Here is a 20065-nt window from a genome sequence, read left to right as displayed (position 1 = left end):
CTGTGAGTCCTTCCTACATAGGCTGGGACCAGCAAGGGAATATCTACTTCTGTCAGTGCTACAGTCAGACTTCACTAACACCAAGTATGTTGAATTTATGCTCATAAATAGGTGGCTCCAATTCTTCTTTGGTAGGGTGGTAACTTTGCTAAATAATGAGCCAATTAATAAACAACAGCATCACAATGCATGAGGACAACACAGCACTAATATGTTGTGTTTACACATTAGTAATACAGAATACAGGTTTCAAATTGTAACTCTGCATCTTTCCTGTTCACAGAATAAATTTGCAACAAAGGTCAAGGATACCCTTCAACACCCATTTCCATACAGTAGTGGTAACAGCCACTTCACTCTGCAACTAAGTACCTTATTAGCCAGGTTTCAGTTCCTCAAATGTCAATTTTCCACAAAGGAACAGAAATACTGGTGCTGTCAGATTAGGCTAAGCAAAAGATTTTTGTTGTTGTTCCTTTAATTAACTAAACAGGGCACTGCAAAGCCCAGGGATACATTAACAGCCTAGCTGCAAGCAACACTTAAGCTGCATTCTGAAAGGCACCATTTATCACTTCAACAAGCTGTCTTTCTCACGCTTATCTTCTTTGCCTCCAGCACACATCTCAGCAAACCACTCCCAGCACTCCCCTCCTTGGACATGAGCCCTGTGCTGTTGCCAAAGCAAAGGGGACGTGCAGTCCCTGCATACTGCAACACCTAATTCTTGACAACTGTTTGCCTCTATTTTTTGCTAATGGTGAGCAATCCTTAGCGCCATCACGTGGCAGAACCATCACTGGTTCTTTAATGATCTTACAAATAAATACCAGCCAAACCCAATCTGCAGAAAGTCATATGGGATATATCTGTCTGCAGAAGGCGTAAGGACAAACCTAGAGATGGGACAGACTCACCTGCTGACATATACTCCTTAGTACATACTTGGCATAAATATCCAAGCTAGCTGTTTCTACAGTTACTACCCGACCAGTGGCCTTCCTGGTGCCCAGCTCATCATCCATGAGATCATCGACACCTCCGGGGTGGGAAAAGCCAGAGCCTTTCAGTTCTGCATCTCCTACAAGGAAAGCACAAGTGTCACTTAATCATCAATGCTAAACCCAAAGCCTGACCCACAAAACATCTTGAGCTTTTGTAAACTCTCTCTGCAGCTAAGAGATACAAAGCATGTTTACAGCTCAACCAAAGGGCTTCAGGCAAGCCACATATCCACAAAAACAGATCTCCTCTGGCCTTCTGTCCAGCCAACACATGCAATATGGTGCCTTTCTCCCACACCCCTAAAAACATTCTTACAGGTTCAGGCTAACACAGGTACACACCCAGAACAAAGACAGCCTTCAGCACTGCAAAGACTGCTCCATCCACAATACGATTCTGGGAAGCTGCCAGTAAGTGACGGTCACAGGAAGAGCGGATTCCCACCGTGGGTTTGTCTGCAAAGAGGACAATGGGGAAGGGCAGCACCCAGTGAGAGAGAAAGGTGCAGGCTCCAGAGCTGCCTGCATTATGTGCCAGCCAGTACCGTAGAATCCAGCTCTGAGAATCCTGAGGCTAGCCCTTCTCTCACCTGTAACATGGGGTCAATTTAATTAAGTTTCACAAAGCATAGTGCCAATCACACTGTGACAACTAAACCGTGAAATCCAAATGGGGAGCAGTGCCTGTGTCACGAACTCCAAGCTCCAACAGTACCCTAACCTAGAATACAGGCTGGGTTTAGAGATCTGAGCTATCAAGATACTGATGAGGAGCCAAGAACAGAGCTTCCTGGACTGTTTCCATCATCACACAAAAAGGGAGTGCTGTAAAATAGCAGCTTCTGGCACCAAGTTAAGAGGCTATACAAAGCTCAAGACATAAAAAAAAGAAGTGATCGTTACTCTAATGGCTTAGTGACGGCAAGGCCACCTCTACTGGCTGGTTTCCTGCCTCCAAGAGCCTCCTCCCCAACATGCCTGGCTACCATGAAGTGACATAAATGGAAGGATATTGTTCTTTGTCCTCTGCAGAAAGCAGTGTATAAGGCTTTGCCTGCTTTATTCAAAGCAAGCAGGTCATGATCTCTAATCATAGGGTCCAGTATCCCTTTTCTTGGGGTGCAAGAGCCTCAGTACTTTCACAACGAAGAAAGGCTCTACTTGAATTCACTTACTGCCATCCTGCTGGCATGGGTTCAGCTGTGGAGTCTTAAACAGATGGAGTAAAATCCGGCAGGTCAGACGTGCTCCTGGTTCTGAATCCTGTTCACTGCAGGCTATGTAAAGAAAACAGTCAGCTGAGATTTCTTAAGCACTGGGACAACTGACTTTCAATCCAAAAGCTATTCACAGTACACTGCCCTGGAGCAGCCAGTTGAGAAGCTGCAGCAGCCTTATTGTATTTACAGATATGGAGCATGTGCAGCAATTAACATGCAAGTGAGCAAATCCATCAGTATTATCCCCCATGACATGCACTGCATTCTGCTTCCTCCATCTTCCCAACTTCACCCTGTCAGAATCCGGATGCTGCAATCCCCAGAACAAAGCTAGGAAGGCTGGTAGCAGAGTAAAGGCAGCATGACCCAGGCACTGTAGGTGCAACTGATCAGCTGGCTGCTCTAACCAAAATACTAAGCTGAATCAGCAGTGGGAGTACTGCTGGGGTTCAGAGCCGAATACAACGGTCAGACAGTGTGGCTGATAACATCTCTCCTTGCTTATTTTAGTTTGCAAACAAACTCCAGAGAGAAAACATTGAAAAACCTTAGCACAACCAGTTTTGACAGAAAACAAAAGGCCAGAAACTCTCTAAAGCAAAATGTTCAATTCTGGGGTTCACAAAGTATCCATTAAGCACAGGCCTTTGGGCCAGAACTGAGATGTAAGACCAGCTTTCTGCAGGGATGCACTTACCAGCATTGAGGAGTGAGGGAATAGCAGCACAGCGAATCAGGTCCTCCAGCAGCAAGCACTGCCGGGCAATGAGAATGGCAACAAAGGTGGCCAAGGAATCATGGAAAGATAAGTCACTGACCTGGAAGAGAGGAGATCAGCCAGTGACCACAACAGCCTCTGCCTCATTCCCTCTGTCAGCAATTTCTCAGCTTGCCTAGGAGCTGGGGGGTAGAAGGGCCCATAACCCCAGGGTCAATGTCCATGATCAGCCCAGGCTGCAACAAACACCAAAAGGTAGCCCCAGTATTCAAAGCCTTTCCCCTGTCCTCAGAAGACAAAGCCTCCATCCCTTGTTCATTTCTGTCTTCTCCCAAGGGATCCCTCCACTCCTGCTTCAATTCCTTTTCCCCTTTTGAATGTTTGCACTTGCATCAACATTGCAGAGGAGATCATTGAAGCCACAGGTCCCATTATTGGAGGAACAGCACAAAGCTTTGAGCACACCCAGCCACTCGGCGCTTAGAGACTTGCAGTAGCCAGTTAGCTCAGCACACAGGATAGCAATGTCGTTCACCCTGTTAAATAAATAATGAAAAAAGCAGAGGGTCAACTTTGCCACTCATGCACGCCATCAGGTCAGTGATTCTCTAAGGGATCCCAGTATCAGCTCCTTCTTCCTTATACCCCAAGACAGCCAAGGAACGGCTACTGACTTTCTTACCCTCACCTAAAGATTTTACTATCTCACTAGAACCATGAAAGTTCTGCCTCTCACCTGTCTGGATCGTGGTGTCCCACACACACATGCATAAGTGCATTACAGACAAAACTGTAGCGGTTGGCTGGGTTTTCATTGAGGCTCTTGCCCAGGTTGGTGTATGTAAAGTTATGTGCAGATGGATTTTCAATAGTGTCAATCATGAACTCTGGTTCCCATAGCATGTTGGAGTCAGATGGCTCAACATTGCAGTAGATTGTATTCTTCACCTTGGAGCAGAAGTCACTAAACAGGACAGGAAAGAGATTAGGAACACAAAAAACTAAGCTTCCACTGAACTCTGATAAGCAAAGCAATCCTGTGCAAGACAAGCCCTCCCTGGGCAAGAACAGATGGAAACTCAATCACCATGTACCAACAAAGACTCTCCCGGAAGAGTGAAGCTGGTTCTTTGTTGTGGAAGCACCTGGAAGTTACCCATGGGCTCAGTGAACATAGCACGGGAATGGCTATTCCAGGTCAGATCAGTGAAACACTTAGCTCAGCCCTTGGTGTCAGAACAGCTGATGCCCAGAGAAGAGTTTAAGAGCAAGGCAGGCATGTGGCAATACTGCTCCAGCATCCTTACCCACCCTGCTGGAACTTAGGGCTCACAGATTTTCAGAGTTAAAGATAATGCTCTCCTCAACAGATTTTCCTCCTGCAAATTTGTCCACCTACTTTCTGAATCCAGTAGATTTTTGACATTCACAACATGGAATGAGTTCCATGTTAACTATGAGAACTATGAAGTTTATTCTTTTGTTCTGAATCCATCATTTCTATTCATTCCTTTTCATGCTTGTATTGTAAGACATATTGAACATCCAGTTTATTTTCCATATCAAACAGAACTTTACAAACTTCCATCATTCCCCCTCAGTCCTCTTCTGTGGGGAGGAGATTCAGTTCCTCCTAAGTAAGTAATTCCAAACCTCTGGTCATCTATCCACTCACCCTCCTTTAGGCCTAACTCCACTACATGCTTTTTGGAGTCTGTTGCCCCAAACCACAAGGCACAGTTGTACCATGACTTAAATGGTGGCCTAATGATGCTCTCTGGTCTGTTCTCCATTCCTTCCAAAACAATACCTAACATTTAATTTGCTTTTTGACTGTTACTGAACACTATGATGTCATTTTCAATTACTTATCTGTTACAGCTCAAAGAAACTTTATCCAAAGAGTAGTATATATCCATCGCTACACAAAGTTTAGAAGGGAAAAAGGACAATCCTATGTGCATTATTTTATGTTTAATAACACTAAACTTTATCTGCCAGTTTATCACCTGGTCACCATCACTGCACCCTACTACAAAAACCTGCAGCCATCTTCTATTGTTATATGCTGAACAACAGTTATATGAAAAGTTTTGATATCACCACTCGTACAACTTTTGATGCATAGAACAGCACAAGCACTAGCAGAGTACTATGGCACTCCACAGGGAGGGATCACCCTCAAAATACAAACTCCCTCCCACTCCTTGTCTCCACCTCTAACCTATTGTTTGCCTGCTAGACGATATTCCCTTTTATCTGTGGCCATTTACTTTAAGGCCTTGCTGAACAGCTTTGGAAATTCAGTTAGACTAATATCAGGTTTCTCATTTCCATATGTGTGATGACTCCTTCAAAGAACTCCAATGCACCTGTGACCACAGCACTCCCTCTTGCTCTCAATTCAGTCCAGAGAGAGACTTCAAAGGCTCTCAGCAGCCAGTTCAGCCAGCTAACACGAAGGCACAAGCCACTCTCACAGCCCCTCAATGAGGGGGTAACACAGAGGGTTAGACGTCCCTGCGGCACGTCTGCACTGGAGACACTAATAGGGAGCAGGGGCTGTAAGAGAAGACGAAGTGAAGGATTGTACTAGGAAACAGGGCTGTCATGAGAATTACCCTTTCACAGGATCACATAAGCAAAAAGCCAGGGAGATCTGTGGACTCCATCTCTGGGCTGCTAATGGAGGAGCTCCAAATGGAGCTGGTGGGGGCACAGTTCCCAAGAGAACTACAAAGGGCAGAAGGCCACAGAGTAAAGTAAGCCCATGGGAGAGAGGCTGGGGGCAACATGAGCAGAGCAGAACCTGAAGAGCCAACAGGGGCAGAACAAGGATAAGGAGCGCAAAGTAGCACAGGAACAAACCCAGAACCAAGCAAAGCAGGGTGAGAAGCGGTCCAAGGATTATTAGGGAGCTGAGCACAAGCAGAGAACAACCTTTAGGATGAACTGCTCAGCCATCAGAGTTTGGTAGGAACAGACCTGTCTACTTCTATCCTCTAGGAGTAGGGTAAGAACAGACCTGTAGAGGTGCAGAGGACTACTGAAGACAATTTACCAAAACTGACGTGACGATCTAAGAGTCAAGATTATACACTGGGTCATTACTGCCTGTAAAACAGGCGCTACTCCCAAGACTTCAGTTTCCCATTGAGAGGATCTCAGGGACAATCCCAAACAAGATCACAAGCAAAGCTTAAGCCAAGGTGCTATACTGGTCAGCACCCACTGTATCCCACCTGCCTCAGACTCACCTAAAGAGCTCCCCAAATTTACTTTTGAGGTGACTGCAGGAGGTATACAGGTCGTAGAGATAGGCCAGGATACAGCGCTCTGCTGAGGAGCCATCTGAGCGATTCATGCCATGTTTCACCACCCCACACAGACTGTATAGAGACAAAAAAAATGCTGCAGCAACACAAAAAGAAAATCTGAAGGAATAACCTCATTACATAGATATCTTCCTGAGCTCACAGCAACAGTGCTCACTTGGTAACATATCCTGTCCCCTGCAAATTCTGTGAACTGAACCCTCAAGCACAAAGTTGCTGCCTTTTAGGAAGGACACAGATACACCTCTGCCCCTTACAAGCCCCCAGAACATAAGTCGCTTCCTTCCACACGGTGAGGGGAAGATTCCCTTACCCTTCGAAGACCTGAGCCATCTGGTCCTGGTTCAATATAAGGCAGGAGTGGTAGTGCCGCAGCACAGCCACGATGCACAGGCACAAGCTGGTGGTGTAGCTGCCAACAAGGTCGGAGGATTTCAACAGCAGTTCTGCCTCCACCACGCTCAGTTCATTCAGCAACTGCACCCAATGACAGAAAAACCCTTCAACAGCCACAGGGGTAAGGTATGGTCAGAAATGGAGCAGGCACACCACACCCACAGCCTACAGGACCTGCCAGGAAAGGGACTGGCAGGCACTTTCTGCCTATAGATGTACCCCTGGAACAGTTGGCACCCCATACTTAGGCACAATGTCTCACTCAGGCAGTACAAGTGGCTGTCAGTGCTTGGGTATCAGAGGGCGATTAGGATATGGCCACAGATAGTAGCAGGCAGCTTGTTTGGTAATTCTGTCCTGCATAAATCTTACTTGGCTCCCTTTTTAAGGCTAACAGCCTCAATTCCATCAGCAACCATAGCAAGGTTTCAAGAGACACTTGGCACAGGCTGCTGAAACAGCAACAAGATTTTAGCAGGATTCAGAAGGCAGCCTGCACTGCCACGTGCCAAGGATCCTTCCAGGGGAGCAAGGTGGGAGAGCTGCCAGAGACACACGATCCCCTTCTAACTTGGAACAAGACCTTGCTGCAGCCAGGGACAGAGATGCAATGCAAGTCCTTTGGAGACAATCCTGAAGCCTCTGGAAGAATAATCCTCAGAACAGAACATGTAAGACTACCTGCCACAACCAACCTATTCCTAACAGCTGCAGCCCAGGAGCACTGCAATGACCACCCAGTCTGACCACCTCCATGACACAGGTCAGAGGGTTACCAATGATCCCAGGAGCAACCCAACTATCGCAGCACAGATCTGCTGCCTTTCAGGCTGATGCACCCCTCCCCAGGAAGCGTTTGAGCACACTGGGCTTACCTGGATGGCAAAGTCAATAAGACCACTGATATTGAGTGAATACTCCATCAAGTCAAAAATGAACTGCACGTGCTGTACCAGAGGCAGGTGGTATGACATTCCCAAGGCAAAGCTGGTGATCTGTTCCAAGACATTGCGAGATACCTGCAAGTGCAAGACAACACACAGTACTACCTCCCCTTGCAGAAGTTCCTCAGCAGGCCCATCTCCCCTTCCCTCCAGGAAGCTGCTCTCAGTAATGCAAAGGGACACAGTCAGGGCCCAGGAAGGACAGCAGTCTTTAAAGTTTCATACCTGAGATGTGACTTGGTGCTGATCAAAGTGAGAAAGGTGCTGGAACTTTGCAAAGATATCTTCAGCTGTTGGGAATGCTTCTGGCTTGCTCTTTTTCCTCTTCTGGCCTTCCTCTCCACCTACCAAAGTTGGGAGGATCAGAAAACAGTATTAGGCTACCTTCCTCATCAGAGGAGGCCTAGACATCAGCCATCAGCACCTGCTAGTCCTTCAGCAAGATCAGCCCCTGCCATGCAGCATAGCCAAAAAGCCCGAGTCCCAGACCTTAAGCTGATACGGATCGTCTTGAATTAAAAACAGTAAACTGCTGAGGAAGGAATTCCTAACCTGAGAATGACAGTAGGGTTAACATCTAGTTTATCCCAAGTAAAGGTACTCCTTGGAAGGAGAAAATACTTTCTCTCTTGGTTTAGAAGTACACTGATTCCCTGATAACAGATGTTCTGGATTGGAGATGTTCAGCCTCAAAATTTCTTTGTCAGAACACCCCATCTTTTAAAGAATCATCTTTCTACCACATTTCAAGTTGCCTTTCAGGAATCAGACTAAGAGAGAAAAAAAATGTTAGCCAGATTCTCAGCTGATGGAAGTCAGAGGCTTTCTATTGATTTTGACACAGCTATCCAAATCTCCCATCCCATGCATTTAGCATGTGCCCCAAGCATAACGGCATGCGACATTTAATCAAGGTCTTTGCCGAATATGCATAGGCAAATTACTTTTTGGTTCTTGTGCAAGGACCTAAATGCAAGAACTAAAGAAAATAAAATTTGAAAAGCCAAAGTTTTGGCCAGGGTCTCACTCTGAACCCGGTATGATTTAATCCTCTTCTGAAGAAAAGTTCAATTAAATTGACATTGTCTGCAGGAAACCAATTGCCTTACTTGCTGGCTAGTATGTTTGGGGACAGAGCACCATTCCAGACTCTCAGTGACCGATACAGCTAACCAGGCACTGTAGATTATATAAAATCCTTTCACTGTGAGACTCCAGAAAAAGGAGCCAGCCAATTGGAAAGACGCTCCTACTTCAGAAAGGAGTGGCTTAAGCTCTACTAACCTGTCTCTGCAGTGCTCTTTCTGTTTAAGACTTTAAGAATGTCTTTAGTTATTTTCTTGATTGTATGCCGAGCATCATCCCGTTGTTTTCCAACCCCAAAAAGAACTACCAACCGTTGGTTACACTCATGACTGCATGACTCCTCCTAGGGAACCAAAACAGACAACTGCATTAGCAACTATGAGGCTGAATGCTTTAATCCAGTTTCACATCTGCATCTCTTAAAGGAAAAGGAAAGCTTCATCTCAGAAGTTGCTCTGGGAGTAAGCAAGGAGACATCTTAAGCAGATCACCTCCCACAGCAGTGCAGGAAAGGATGACTGCTCCTTACCCACCCACAGCAGTACTGCAGGGAAACACAGCAGCCTCATGACCAGAGCACAAGGCAGCAACAGGGGAGCGCTTGTGAGCAGGTCTCATACCTGAGGAATAGGAAAGTGTGTTGCATACTGGATGTGCCGAGGCTGGTCATACAGGGATGCTAGCATTCCTTCCACAGACTTATCCTTCAGCAAAGGCTTTGCTTCCTTTTCAGGATCTGGTTTCTCAGGGGAAGGACTGGCTTTAGATTCACAATGCATTGGAGGAGAAAACATCTAGGGAGACATAAGAACAACAAAAGGTAGTTAAGGAACATGGTCATGCAACAGTGAAGATTGCTGAAGGAAGGTACATCTGCTCAGGTCTAAAAAGGAGCAGGAAGAGGGAGGGTTGAAGAAACATCCAGTTCTTAGGGCAATGACCAAGGCAATGTGCTAAGACACTACTCCCATTTTTGCTTCTGGTCCATGTTGTATATTGAGTTAAAAACAATAGGAAATAAATAACCACAACTTAGGATTTTGGGAACAACCACCTCCACAGAACAAGTGAGGGCCATGGGAAAGCCACATAGCTCTGCACATCACACCTCCCTAACACGTACCTTGAAAGGCCAGAAATGTCTGGAGGAATGTATGCACTCAGGGATTTTTCAACAACAAGTTATTTTATTACTAAGTGCTTCAAAGCATTCTGCAACCACGAAATATGCACACAACACAAATATTATGAAGAACTGTAACACCAAAGAAGTACTGAAGGCCATACAGGATGATAACAGCAGACCTGTGCCTTTCCCAGGTGATCCAGAAAACCCCTGCCAAGGGTAACTGGTCACTCCCAACCTCCTGGTGCTATCATGGTCATCCACTTCCAAGCAGCCCATGTCCCACCCTGCCCAAATCCTGGGCTGGCAGTGGCCAGAGTGTAAGAGATACCAGGAATGACTGGGACTCACTCTACTCTGATGGACCCTGACCTGCATAAACAGGTTATATGAACCTTTTTAAAGTGTCAGCTGCCTTACAACCCAGCCACTTCCAGCACACTGGCTCTACAGTAGAGAGAGAGTACTCACACAAAAGCAAAGCACCTACTGTCCCTGGTCCCACTACAACATACTGACCTACTTACTGAGTAGCAGGTAGAAAATGCAGGAACATACCGAAAAGTCTGTCTTCTCCATGTCATCAAAGAGCATGCTGGAGTTGTGGTCGATGTCCATGGGCTCAGAAAGACCTGTGTCCTGGGAACAGACAGAGCAGCTTTACATCCCAGTGATGCACCAGGGAACAAAAGAGTATTTGTTTACTACAGCACTCGAAGTCCATGTTGGACAGTGACAGCAATATGCCAACACCCATGGTGCCTAGCGAGTTGGAGCCTATTATACTGCAAACGTCATGGACAGGCCTCACATAGCACCTCATGACATGCTGCTCTGCTCCGAGCAGTGCAAGATTTTCCTATATACCACTTTACATTCTGCAGGCCCTTTCCAGCCACTTAGAACATAGCCTTCTACTTTTGAAAATGAAATGCTAAGGAAATAGGTCTGGGGAAGGAAAAGCATGAGTCACTGATATATCCTCCAGCAGTTAATAGCAAGGAGACTGCAAAGCTGGTAGAAATGGGCAAGCGCAACACAGGGACGTGTACAGAAGGGCCATGGTGCTCGTGGTCTCACCTCTAGCTTGATGCCACTGTTTCCCTCTGTCTCCTTCCTGTCGTGCTCCTCAGCAGGGTCATCGAAGGGAGAGGGCGGGCGAGGCCCATGAGAATCCATGGCAAGATCACCCCGGGAGATGAGTGTGCACATGTAGATGTTGTGAGAGAAGACATCATGTCGGATTAGCTCACAGAACAGCAACACCAGGTTAAAGAACTCCACCTTCTCATTCTCCTTCCCAGGATCAGCTGAAAGGACAGCACAGTCAGGGCTATCAGAGGTCTTCTGCAACACTTTGAGCAGCACCAGCAACCTAACCTAGGGCTAGAGAAAGTGTTTCCAGAGATCTCAACATAGCAAGTGACTGATACACAGTTCTGAGATTACAGCAGGGACTAAAAGCAGAAAGCCCAGTTTCAACAGGTGGCAGTAAGTCAAAAGCTCTCCAGTTAGTCTCACAGACCAGAGGCATAGGACTTTAGCCTGGAAGTGCCATTCCTGGGTGTACAAACAGTTGCCTGTATCAGAGTTGTATCCGGTCCCTCTTAATCTGTTTGCAGTACTTGCACTGAGAGACTATTCAGAGCTTTGTCACTTCCTAGTTAGAAACCTCCCTCTAGTTCTCAGCCTGAATTAATTCCTGATTAGACTATACTCATTTATTCTTGGCCAACACTCTGTTAACAGAATGCTTCTGCATTATCTTTCTGTCATCTGGCCCTCCAGGCTGGTACCCTCCCTCTCCAAGGTATGCTCTGGATCGCAAGGAAGCCAGAGAATTTAGGCACATCCAAGACCTACGTACAAGAGAATAGCACACAAATTCAAAGTTTGCGGGAGAGGGAAAGCTAGAAACTGGGAGACCACAAGTTCTTATTACATACTTAGCATAGGAGCTTGAGTGTCAAGGAACTGCATAAGGACATCCTGAAAGACAGGAGCGCTGGCTGCTGAGAGAGAGCCTGAGGAGATGGAGCCCTTCTCATCCACAACTTCAGAGTCCCCACATCTCTGTAGAAACAGAAAAAAGCACCAACTGCTGTCACAGAGGAGAAACTCAGTATCCATAAACTCCAAAAAAGAAGTCTTCAAGAGAATTTCCCTATCTTGCACTTATAGGAAAGCCACCACACAGGTTTCTGTAAGCTACTCCACAGTCTCCAAGTATGCCAGTACTTCCGCACTGCCATCATCTGCCTTCAAATGTATCCAAGAAATGGGATACACGCCATCCTGCAGGCTCATTTATGACCTACTTTGGGTTAGATGGAGCAAATGCCATAATTAACAGCACCAGTGTTAAGAGGCATTGTGCTGATCAGCCTTTGCCTTCCAGTGTAATAGTTAAGATAATCGTAGTTAGGTAACCTCTGCTCTCCTTTACCGCTGCTAGCTTTCCAGGAATAAGGACTTACCTCAGCCTCTATCTCTGCTTGACGCTTCTCTAAGAGTTTGGCCACGACCATAGCCCTGTGGCGTCCAGAGCGTTTATAGCTGACAGCCCACTCGCACAGCAAGGCCACCACTGCATCGTCATCTGGGGAGATCTGTTGAGATATAAGCACTACAGTGAGAACCTGAGCCAAACAGAAGATGTGAGCAGTCCTAAGGCCTCAGGTTGGATATAACAGTAGAGCACAGCCTGAAGGCTGTAACATTCCCCTCTTCCTAACATGGAGGACAGATGTCAAGCTAGAGCCCTCCTGCTTCATCTCTGCTTTGACTCCACTTTGCAATACGAGGTGATCCACAGCCTTTGACAAATCTGCAGGCTGGTTTTGCTTCAGAAAATCATCTCTCTTCCAGCAGCACATCTATGGAGTGCTAATCTTAGCACCAAGTGAAACACAGCTTCTCAACAGCATTATACAAAGTATGCAAACTATCACTCCCGCAGCTCACTTCCAAAAACCAATGCAGTATTGGTTGCACTATGGTCCTACACATCATAAATATGTCACCTCCCAGGCTAAGAGGAACTTTAACTGTGAGCTCCCAGACTCGCAGGAAGCAGCTGCCAGACCAGAATTTGACAAGGCTAGCATTTACTTCTCTCAGACACATAACATGTCTTTATCATCAATCTGCTATCCAGACTGATGTGTTCCATCAGGAGTCTCCTCAGTTAGCTGTCTGGATTCTCTCAAGCTTACACGTGTTTGTTAGCATAGATCTAGAGCACAGATGCCCCCATTCTCACTTCAGTACCTCCCTAACTTAAGGCTGCATGAAATCCTTTTCAATGGAGATCGCATCTCTTGGCCAAAGGCCACTACCTAGTCAGCTCTCTGCAGACACAGGACGGTAACTGTGGAATATAAACAAGAACATAGCCAAGACCAGGGCCCAGCAACAAAGTCCCAAGGCACCTCGTGACTGTCTTTGGTTGGACCCAGCCCAAATATCCTGTTATACAAGGAATCCAAAGAGTTGCTGAAGTCAGATCTTTCAAAGCTGTGACTGTCCAGAACTTCTAAAGTGTGCAAGACACGGCCAATAGTGAAACCTAGAAGAGAACAGAGAAGAGAAATGCATATTTGGCAACTGGTACAACAGACTCTGGAGCAAAAGCTTCTGTGAGCTCATTGCTCAGGAGATTGCCTAAGGAAAGCTGTACCAGTTAGGCAAGGGTCCACCTAGCTTAGCATCCTGACTCTCACAGCAGCCAACAGCAGATGTTAGGGGAAAGCATCAGAACATGGCACATATACAAGAGTATAGTTCTCTGGTACACACTTCCAGCTTCCAGTAACAGAAACTCCCCCTATACCTGGGGAAACGGACCCCCACAAAATTTTGCACTGGAAAGAAAAAGAGCCATTTGGTTTTTTTCACTGCTGACAGTAAACACCAATGGCAGCAAACAGGAAAAATCAAAGGAAACAGCCAGACACAAAGTTTCTCAGGGTAATACATGGAACAGGGGGAGAGAAGCTTTAACCTACAGGAAGTTACCTGCTGTGGTTTCCTGGCACTTGTCAAATGACCAGCGAACCTCCACAGCCTGGCCGCGTTCCTTTATCTGCTGCTCAATTTCACGCAGCTTTGCCCGAACCTAAAAGCAATGGACTTGTGTAAACATACAAAAGGATACCTTAGTAGTCCTGTGTACAAAATTATCAGAAAACAAAGAGCATGACAGTAATTCTACGCAACATTAGATTTTGCCCATCTTCCAAGAACATCACTGTCTTGCTTATAGCGGAATGGGAGCAGTTAATTCCTTGGGAGCGAGACAGCACCTCCAGCCCTGCTTATCACACAACATGAAAAGAAAATCCTGAAAGAGCTAAGATACAACTATTACCCTGGACCACAAGAGCTCCCTTTTTTGAAGGCTGCTCACCTGCTGCGTAAAGGCTGAATTCCCTCCTGGCATGGGCAAGTTGGACGGGGCTATAGGCAGGTGGTCCAATGGAGAGCCGGTCTTTATCCTGCTATCAGTCAATGAGTAATGCCACACAAGGGCACTTGGGCAACACAAAATTATACTCTGCAACAGATAGAAAAGTCAGTACCATTGAGAAAATCAAGGTCAAAATAATTAAGTTAGATTACTTTCTACAGAAATAACCACTCCTTTGTCTTACTACTCAGGCATTCATCATCCTATATAAATATTTACTATTTGGTGTTTTTTTTGTTCTAAGCTCTGAAAGAGTCTTTGGGCTAAAGACCATACTAGAGTAGAAAGGAGCAAACTAGTATCTTTGCTGCACTGAGTTTCTTGACCTAGGTATGTTTAGGAAGCCAAGACCAGAGTTCCATGTTATCCAAAAGCAGCAACATATTGCTGCAGAGCAACCTGCTGCTTCTAAAGAGAAATTGTTTTCTACAGCTCACACAGTCAATGCACAATCTAGCCCTCATGGTCCCAGAACAGCATTTACATTAGTGACTTACAGGCCTCATCAAGAATAAAAGTGTGAGAAAAAAATATGAGTCAACAGACCCAAACTCATTATATTGTATTATTTAATAATTACAAGTGTTACTACAAACATTATTGTAATCATAATACTATTATATGTGTGTTTTCATTCTTTTATGATCTTGTACAGACACCCCCACACACAGACAAAACTTCACTGAATGATCCCTAGGATACACCCTTACAGCTTCTGGCTCACAAGGAGCCAGACATTAAGATGGACAACCAAGGCTGTTTTAAACACTCAAACCAAAGAATCCATCATATCTCAAGAACATTTGAGCAAAGGTTAATTATGTACACTGTTAGAAATGCATCTGTTTCCAGCCTGACTTTACCCAGCTCCAACTTCCAGCCACTAGATCTTATTCTGCCTTAGCCTTATCTACTATCTACAGATCAGAAGATCTGTAGATCTTCTATAAGAAGAGCTCTTCCGAGACATACTTAAAAAGATAAGACAATCATTAACCCATTTGAACTTTTTAAGCAGGTTGTGTTTAAAGCCCTAATCAGGTTTTATCACACCGAAACAAGAAAAAAAAAAAATCTAAGCTTTTTTAACTGAAGTGACCAAGAAAGGCTAAACAGGAATACAAAGGGGTTATTTATAACCCTCGCATTGCTCTCTAACCCTTGCAGACAGATCCTTACTTCTAGCTGACTGTACTCTAAGAATTTTCTTTCTACCCTGTTTGAGAGCTGGCTGGCTGCTTCTTGATCCTGTCAGGGCTCCTTGATCTCAAATTTCTCTGTTGAGCTGCAGGTTCCCAACCTCTGTGCTCTCCTCCTCTCCACCTCCTGCTCCATCCTGCACTCTCTGGAATCTCCTCTGCTTTAACGTGCTCCTTTCCTCCTGTGGAAGGGGCAATCTCCACTCCTGCAGGAACCCACCTGACCTCCTCACTCTCTTCTTGAAGGAGAAAACCACAACTATGAACACACACACTGAATGGAACTCACCTATCTTCCTCAGACACAAGGACAGTATGGACTGAGTCCCAGAGTGACACAACAGCATTTGCCCTTCAAACATCTATCAGTAAGGCTTTGGCAACCTTGCCCTTTTACCACAAGGTAAGGCTTAATCAATTCCAAGTATAAAGATAATGAGTTTAGAGTTGTTCCTTCTCGTAGCCTGCTGCCACTCCTGAGGAGAGTGGTCTGCCTAAACCATTAAAGTTCTTCGATAATGAAGTGGGAGGGGTTGTTTTTTGTGTGTGCTGGTTGTTTGGTTTGGTTTTTTGGGTTTTTTTTTGTTCTGTGGGGGTGAGTTCTTCTGATGAGGGGTTGTTTGTTTTTAAGAGCTCACAAAATGACAAAGCACTCTTTCATTTCTGGCATAATTTCCTTTCCTAGATGACAACCTGTTACTGATATATACAAGATGAAATAACCCTTTCTTTCTCATCCCCTCTTCTGCAAAACTTTCCCAGCCATGTAAGTCAGTCAAGGGCACTGCTACAGCACTGATGTCTGGCACAAAATCTCTGTAACACATCAGCAAAGACCTACCCTTTGACAATCATGGTTTGACATTTCTGTACTCAGGAAGTTGCTGACGCGGACTGTAATGATTTTTCTGTGATGGCATACAATATAAACTGTCCCTGTTGACCCCACGATCACCAACCACTACTTCAACCTACCTGGAGGATGCAGCTGAGCCCATATACCACTGGCCTGTGCTGGGGGCACAGCAGTAAGTCGCTGAAAGGGCTGGGAGGAGGATTCCCTGCAGCTGGCTGAGGGGTGGGAGTTGAAGGAAGAGCATTCCCTGTCTGGGCAGACAGGATGTGGGGTGGGTGCCCGCCAGCACCATCCAGCTGCATAGCAAGCCTGCGGGTGCAGAAGTAGGCCAGACGTCTGGACAGGTATGCAGACTGCACAAACTCTCCAGAGTACTGTAGGGAAGAGGGAGGGGGGAAAACATCCTTGTTACAAGCAGCACAAGAGAAACTCTTGACCCTCCCAAAGCAGCATACTCTGTGTTACTGCCTTGTAGAGACAGTGCTTTTTTACAGAGAGCTCCTTAGCAGCATCTATTACCCACTGGCTACTAAGCATGAGAAAAAAACCAACAACTTTAAATGTTCTAAGGCAATGACTTCATGTATCAAAATGTACCCACACCCAGCCTTCCCAGGGCTTCAGAGGTCTGCCTAGAATCCGGTTGCAACAGAAAGAAAGAAAAGCAGTTTCCATGTAGCGGTGCGCAAGGAGTCCAGCTATCACAGCTATGACATGGGCAGGGATTACCAAGTTCAGTGCAGGGAAACAGGGTAAAGGAGAAAGAGACCAAAGACAGCAGGACTAAAAACATATCCCTGCATGAGCCAAGAAGGATGCTCAGAGGGACACTCCCTAGTGTACTCAGTGCAAAATAGCTTATCATCCCTTAGGCAATAGGAAGAGGACTGGCAACAGCAGCAGTCAGTGCTCTCCTGAAGCAAGCCAGGTACACATATTTCTCACCCGCAGCAGCAGGGGTAGGAGCATTTTCAGAAATTCATCTTCTCCTGACCGTATCTTCTCAAAGCACTCGAGGACCCACGTCAGGAATTCATGCCGGTCCAGCATGCCATCCTGCACACAGATAAAGGCAGAGCAAATGGACAAAAGCTGAAGGAACATCTGCTAAGGGAAGGCAGAGCAGCAGCAGCTGCTTGCTTTCTAACAGTGGAAATAACTCCAGAAGTTTGCACAGTTCTCTACTACCCCTACTCTACTACTGAGCTCAAAACTGCATCCAGCGCTAATGGTCCATTCACAGAATGAGAATATTCTGCAAAAATACATCACTTTGCATCCACTTCCCCTAGCCCTCCTCTGCTACGCACCCACCCAGCAGCCCCCTCCAGTCCCTCACCTGGAACATGAACATAGCTAGTTTCTCATTGTAGTCCCACTGCTTCAAAGCTTGTTCCACCTCTTGGGGCATTGGCCCAGATGGTGAACCACAGCCTTGCCCTGGGAGCTGTCTATAGAACTCCGCAATTTTCTGCAGCTGCTCTGACAGGTACTTGGTGATGATCTGCGTCCATTCTGGAGAAGAGGAAACAGGTTAGCAACAAGTGCCGTGGTAAACAGAAGCAGGAAAGAACCAGGCTGGTACGCAGGTGGAAACCCAAAAAAGTTCCTGTCATTTGAAAAGGACAGAAAGACAAAGGAAGAAAAGTAAGTGCCATATTAGCTTTGCTTGTGGCCTGGGGGCGGTAGGAAGAAGCATCCACAGAAGTAAGGAACAAGGGGAAAAACTTCTGTGTTTGGGGGTAAGGTTACTTTGTACAAGAAAAGTTGGGAAGAAAGATTCTTCAGCTGCAGTTGTTGAGGAACAGCCAGCAGAGAGAATAGGCTTTCCAGCAGGGAGCAGTGTTAGGCCAGCCTGGTTTAGCATCCTCAATAATCTGACAGACAGCAGAAACACTGGAAACAGTTCAACTCTGAACATGTTCTTAATCTCTTTCAGACATCAGTGTAAAGCCATGATCAATTATTTTTTTAAATAATTGTTTTTACTAAAACCGAACTGTGTAAGAGACAACACACAAAGTGACAGCATGATTACACTCCTCTGGGACAATGCAGACGACAAAACCCAAGGCAAAATATGCAAAAATGTGAAACAAATAACATAGTCTCAGCAGTAGGACAAACACCCAAAGGAACAGGAAAGTAAATGGAATAAATATATCTAACAAACCAATCAACCTCCAGATACAGACATCAGAAGCCTGTGTAACATTTATACCAAAGATAAACAAGGAGGAAAAAAAAAAAAAAAATCCAAGGACTTCAGCTGCTAATACTGCTTTTCAAAGGAATGTGGTCAGGTCCTGTAGTCACAGCCATACAAACCAGAAAACGGCCAGGGGAGCTCTCCTAGACCACAGTAATGTAGAGCAGGCCAGGATGCAAAGGATGTTAGATATGGGATCCAGTAAAGCTTAATGAAATTGGAAACACAAACAGGGAGTAACATACTGGAATTCTCTGGGAAACGTACTTACTCACTTGAGAAGAAGCTAATCAGTCATTGCTAAATTATAATGTTTACAGTCTTTGTAGGGTAAGAAAAAAACAGGTTATACAGCAGAAGAGCACAGTAGAACTTAACAGGGAGAAAGAAGAGGTAGGCTTTCAGGATGTATTTGTGGCTGCTAAGACTTATTTTTCAACAGTGTACTCTCACAGGTGGGCCCTGTTGTTTTAGGCAGTTATGCACATCAGAGCACTAGGACTTACCAGCAGGAAACAAGTTTATATGGATTTCCAGGCTACCTCTTACTATTCAAGAACAGGCTGAGAAGGAAACATTTGCGATGGACAAAACCAGTGCTCCGCACAAAGTGCTTACCAATGAAGGGATCAATGACATGACGCTTTTTCACCTTGGTTTCCGTGATGGCAGCATAATAGGCACAAGTCATTTTGATGAGCCAGGCTGCTCTCATTACTGGAACAGTGTATTTCGCCAAATAACCAAAGACCTCTTCCTTCTTGCTAAAGATGGGCACCTGTAACAGAATTGAGAGGGAGAACTGCAACCAAGGACTTAGATGGGAACTATTCCAAAGCAACTACACGCTGTAGGCGCTGCAAGCTGTGAAAAAGGTAAAAAGGGAAAAGGTACTGTGTTGCTCTGTATCTCAAAAAACCTACTGCAAGAATTGACCTCTGGTCAGAAAGCAACACTACCAGAGCTGCATTTCAGTATAAAGAGAAACAAAACAAATTGAAAGAAGACAGAAAACATAATTACATCACTGTAAATCCACTCCCTGAATCCTGCAAACAGCTTTGAGGATATCCTTCAGAGAGGATATAAACAACTACAAAAGGTACAGACTAAGGACTGAGTCAGAAACACAGAGTATCTACTATACAGACTGAAGATAAACAAAACAGAGTGGTTACAAAAGTCTCGTAGTATCATGACTAGCCAACAAAAGACTGTGAGAAACAGGGAATTGAGTGGCATAGTAGAAAGGAATTCATTAATCCAAGATTCAAAATTCAAGATACAACATGGGAGGATACCAGTGAAATCATCAGACTGCAGATCTATAAACCAGGAAGCAATAACACATCACAGGAAGAAGTACAGCTGTGAGGCTCGTTTCCACAGGATACTATGGACAGCAAAAGTATGCATGTGTTCACAGAGGAATGGAAATTCAGAGGACAGGTCAATTTGGTAGGTATCTCAAAGTCCCTGAACTACCAACAGTTCAATCGCTTAC

At 45.4% G+C, this 20065-nt stretch overlaps 1 protein-coding gene across 15 annotated transcripts in view; it reads right to left on the bottom strand.

Moving 5' to 3' along the window:
* MED12 (mediator complex subunit 12) overlaps nucleotides 1-20065 on the bottom strand; it is a 37372-nt gene that overhangs the window by 14492 nt on the left and 2815 nt on the right. For 14 of the 15 annotated variants that reach the window (XR_005931029.1, XR_005931030.1, XM_029996733.2 and 11 more), the window contains exons 4-26: nucleotides 19180-19339; nucleotides 17692-17867; nucleotides 17298-17408; nucleotides 16472-16726; nucleotides 14238-14384; nucleotides 13847-13946; nucleotides 13261-13397; nucleotides 12307-12438; nucleotides 11776-11902; nucleotides 10910-11139; nucleotides 10388-10468; nucleotides 9324-9497; nucleotides 8902-9046; nucleotides 7843-7961; nucleotides 7549-7692; nucleotides 6591-6754; nucleotides 6200-6331; nucleotides 3679-3906; nucleotides 3334-3478; nucleotides 2922-3042; nucleotides 2180-2281; nucleotides 1347-1460; nucleotides 918-1081 (exon numbers count right to left, since the gene is read on the bottom strand). Coding sequence is in view for 13 of the 15 variants with exons in the window: in XM_029996733.2 (XP_029852593.1) it covers nucleotides 918-1081; nucleotides 1347-1460; nucleotides 2180-2281; nucleotides 2922-3042; nucleotides 3334-3478; nucleotides 3679-3906; nucleotides 6200-6331; nucleotides 6591-6754; nucleotides 7549-7692; nucleotides 7843-7961; nucleotides 8902-9046; nucleotides 9324-9497; nucleotides 10388-10468; nucleotides 10910-11139; nucleotides 11776-11902; nucleotides 12307-12438; nucleotides 13261-13397; nucleotides 13847-13946; nucleotides 14238-14384; nucleotides 16472-16726; nucleotides 17298-17408; nucleotides 17692-17867; nucleotides 19180-19339 (3408 nt within the window). In the remaining 2 variants the exon portion in view is untranslated. The remainder of the gene's footprint in view (nucleotides 1-917; nucleotides 1082-1346; nucleotides 1461-2179; nucleotides 2282-2921; nucleotides 3043-3333; nucleotides 3479-3678; nucleotides 3907-6199; nucleotides 6332-6590; nucleotides 6755-7548; nucleotides 7693-7842; nucleotides 7962-8901; nucleotides 9047-9323; nucleotides 9498-10387; nucleotides 10469-10909; nucleotides 11140-11775; nucleotides 11903-12306; nucleotides 12439-13260; nucleotides 13398-13846; nucleotides 13947-14237; nucleotides 14385-16471; nucleotides 16727-17297; nucleotides 17409-17691; nucleotides 17868-19179; nucleotides 19340-20065) is intronic. The other variant, XM_041118974.1, reaches the window with a different exon arrangement.

Source organism: Aquila chrysaetos, chromosome 21 (genome assembly GCF_900496995.4).
Source record: "Aquila chrysaetos chrysaetos chromosome 21, bAquChr1.4, whole genome shotgun sequence".
Classification (NCBI taxonomy): domain Eukaryota; kingdom Metazoa; phylum Chordata; class Aves; order Accipitriformes; family Accipitridae; genus Aquila; species Aquila chrysaetos.
The sequence above is the reverse complement of the archived record's forward strand: the minus strand, read 5'-3'. Positions and strand labels throughout refer to the sequence as shown.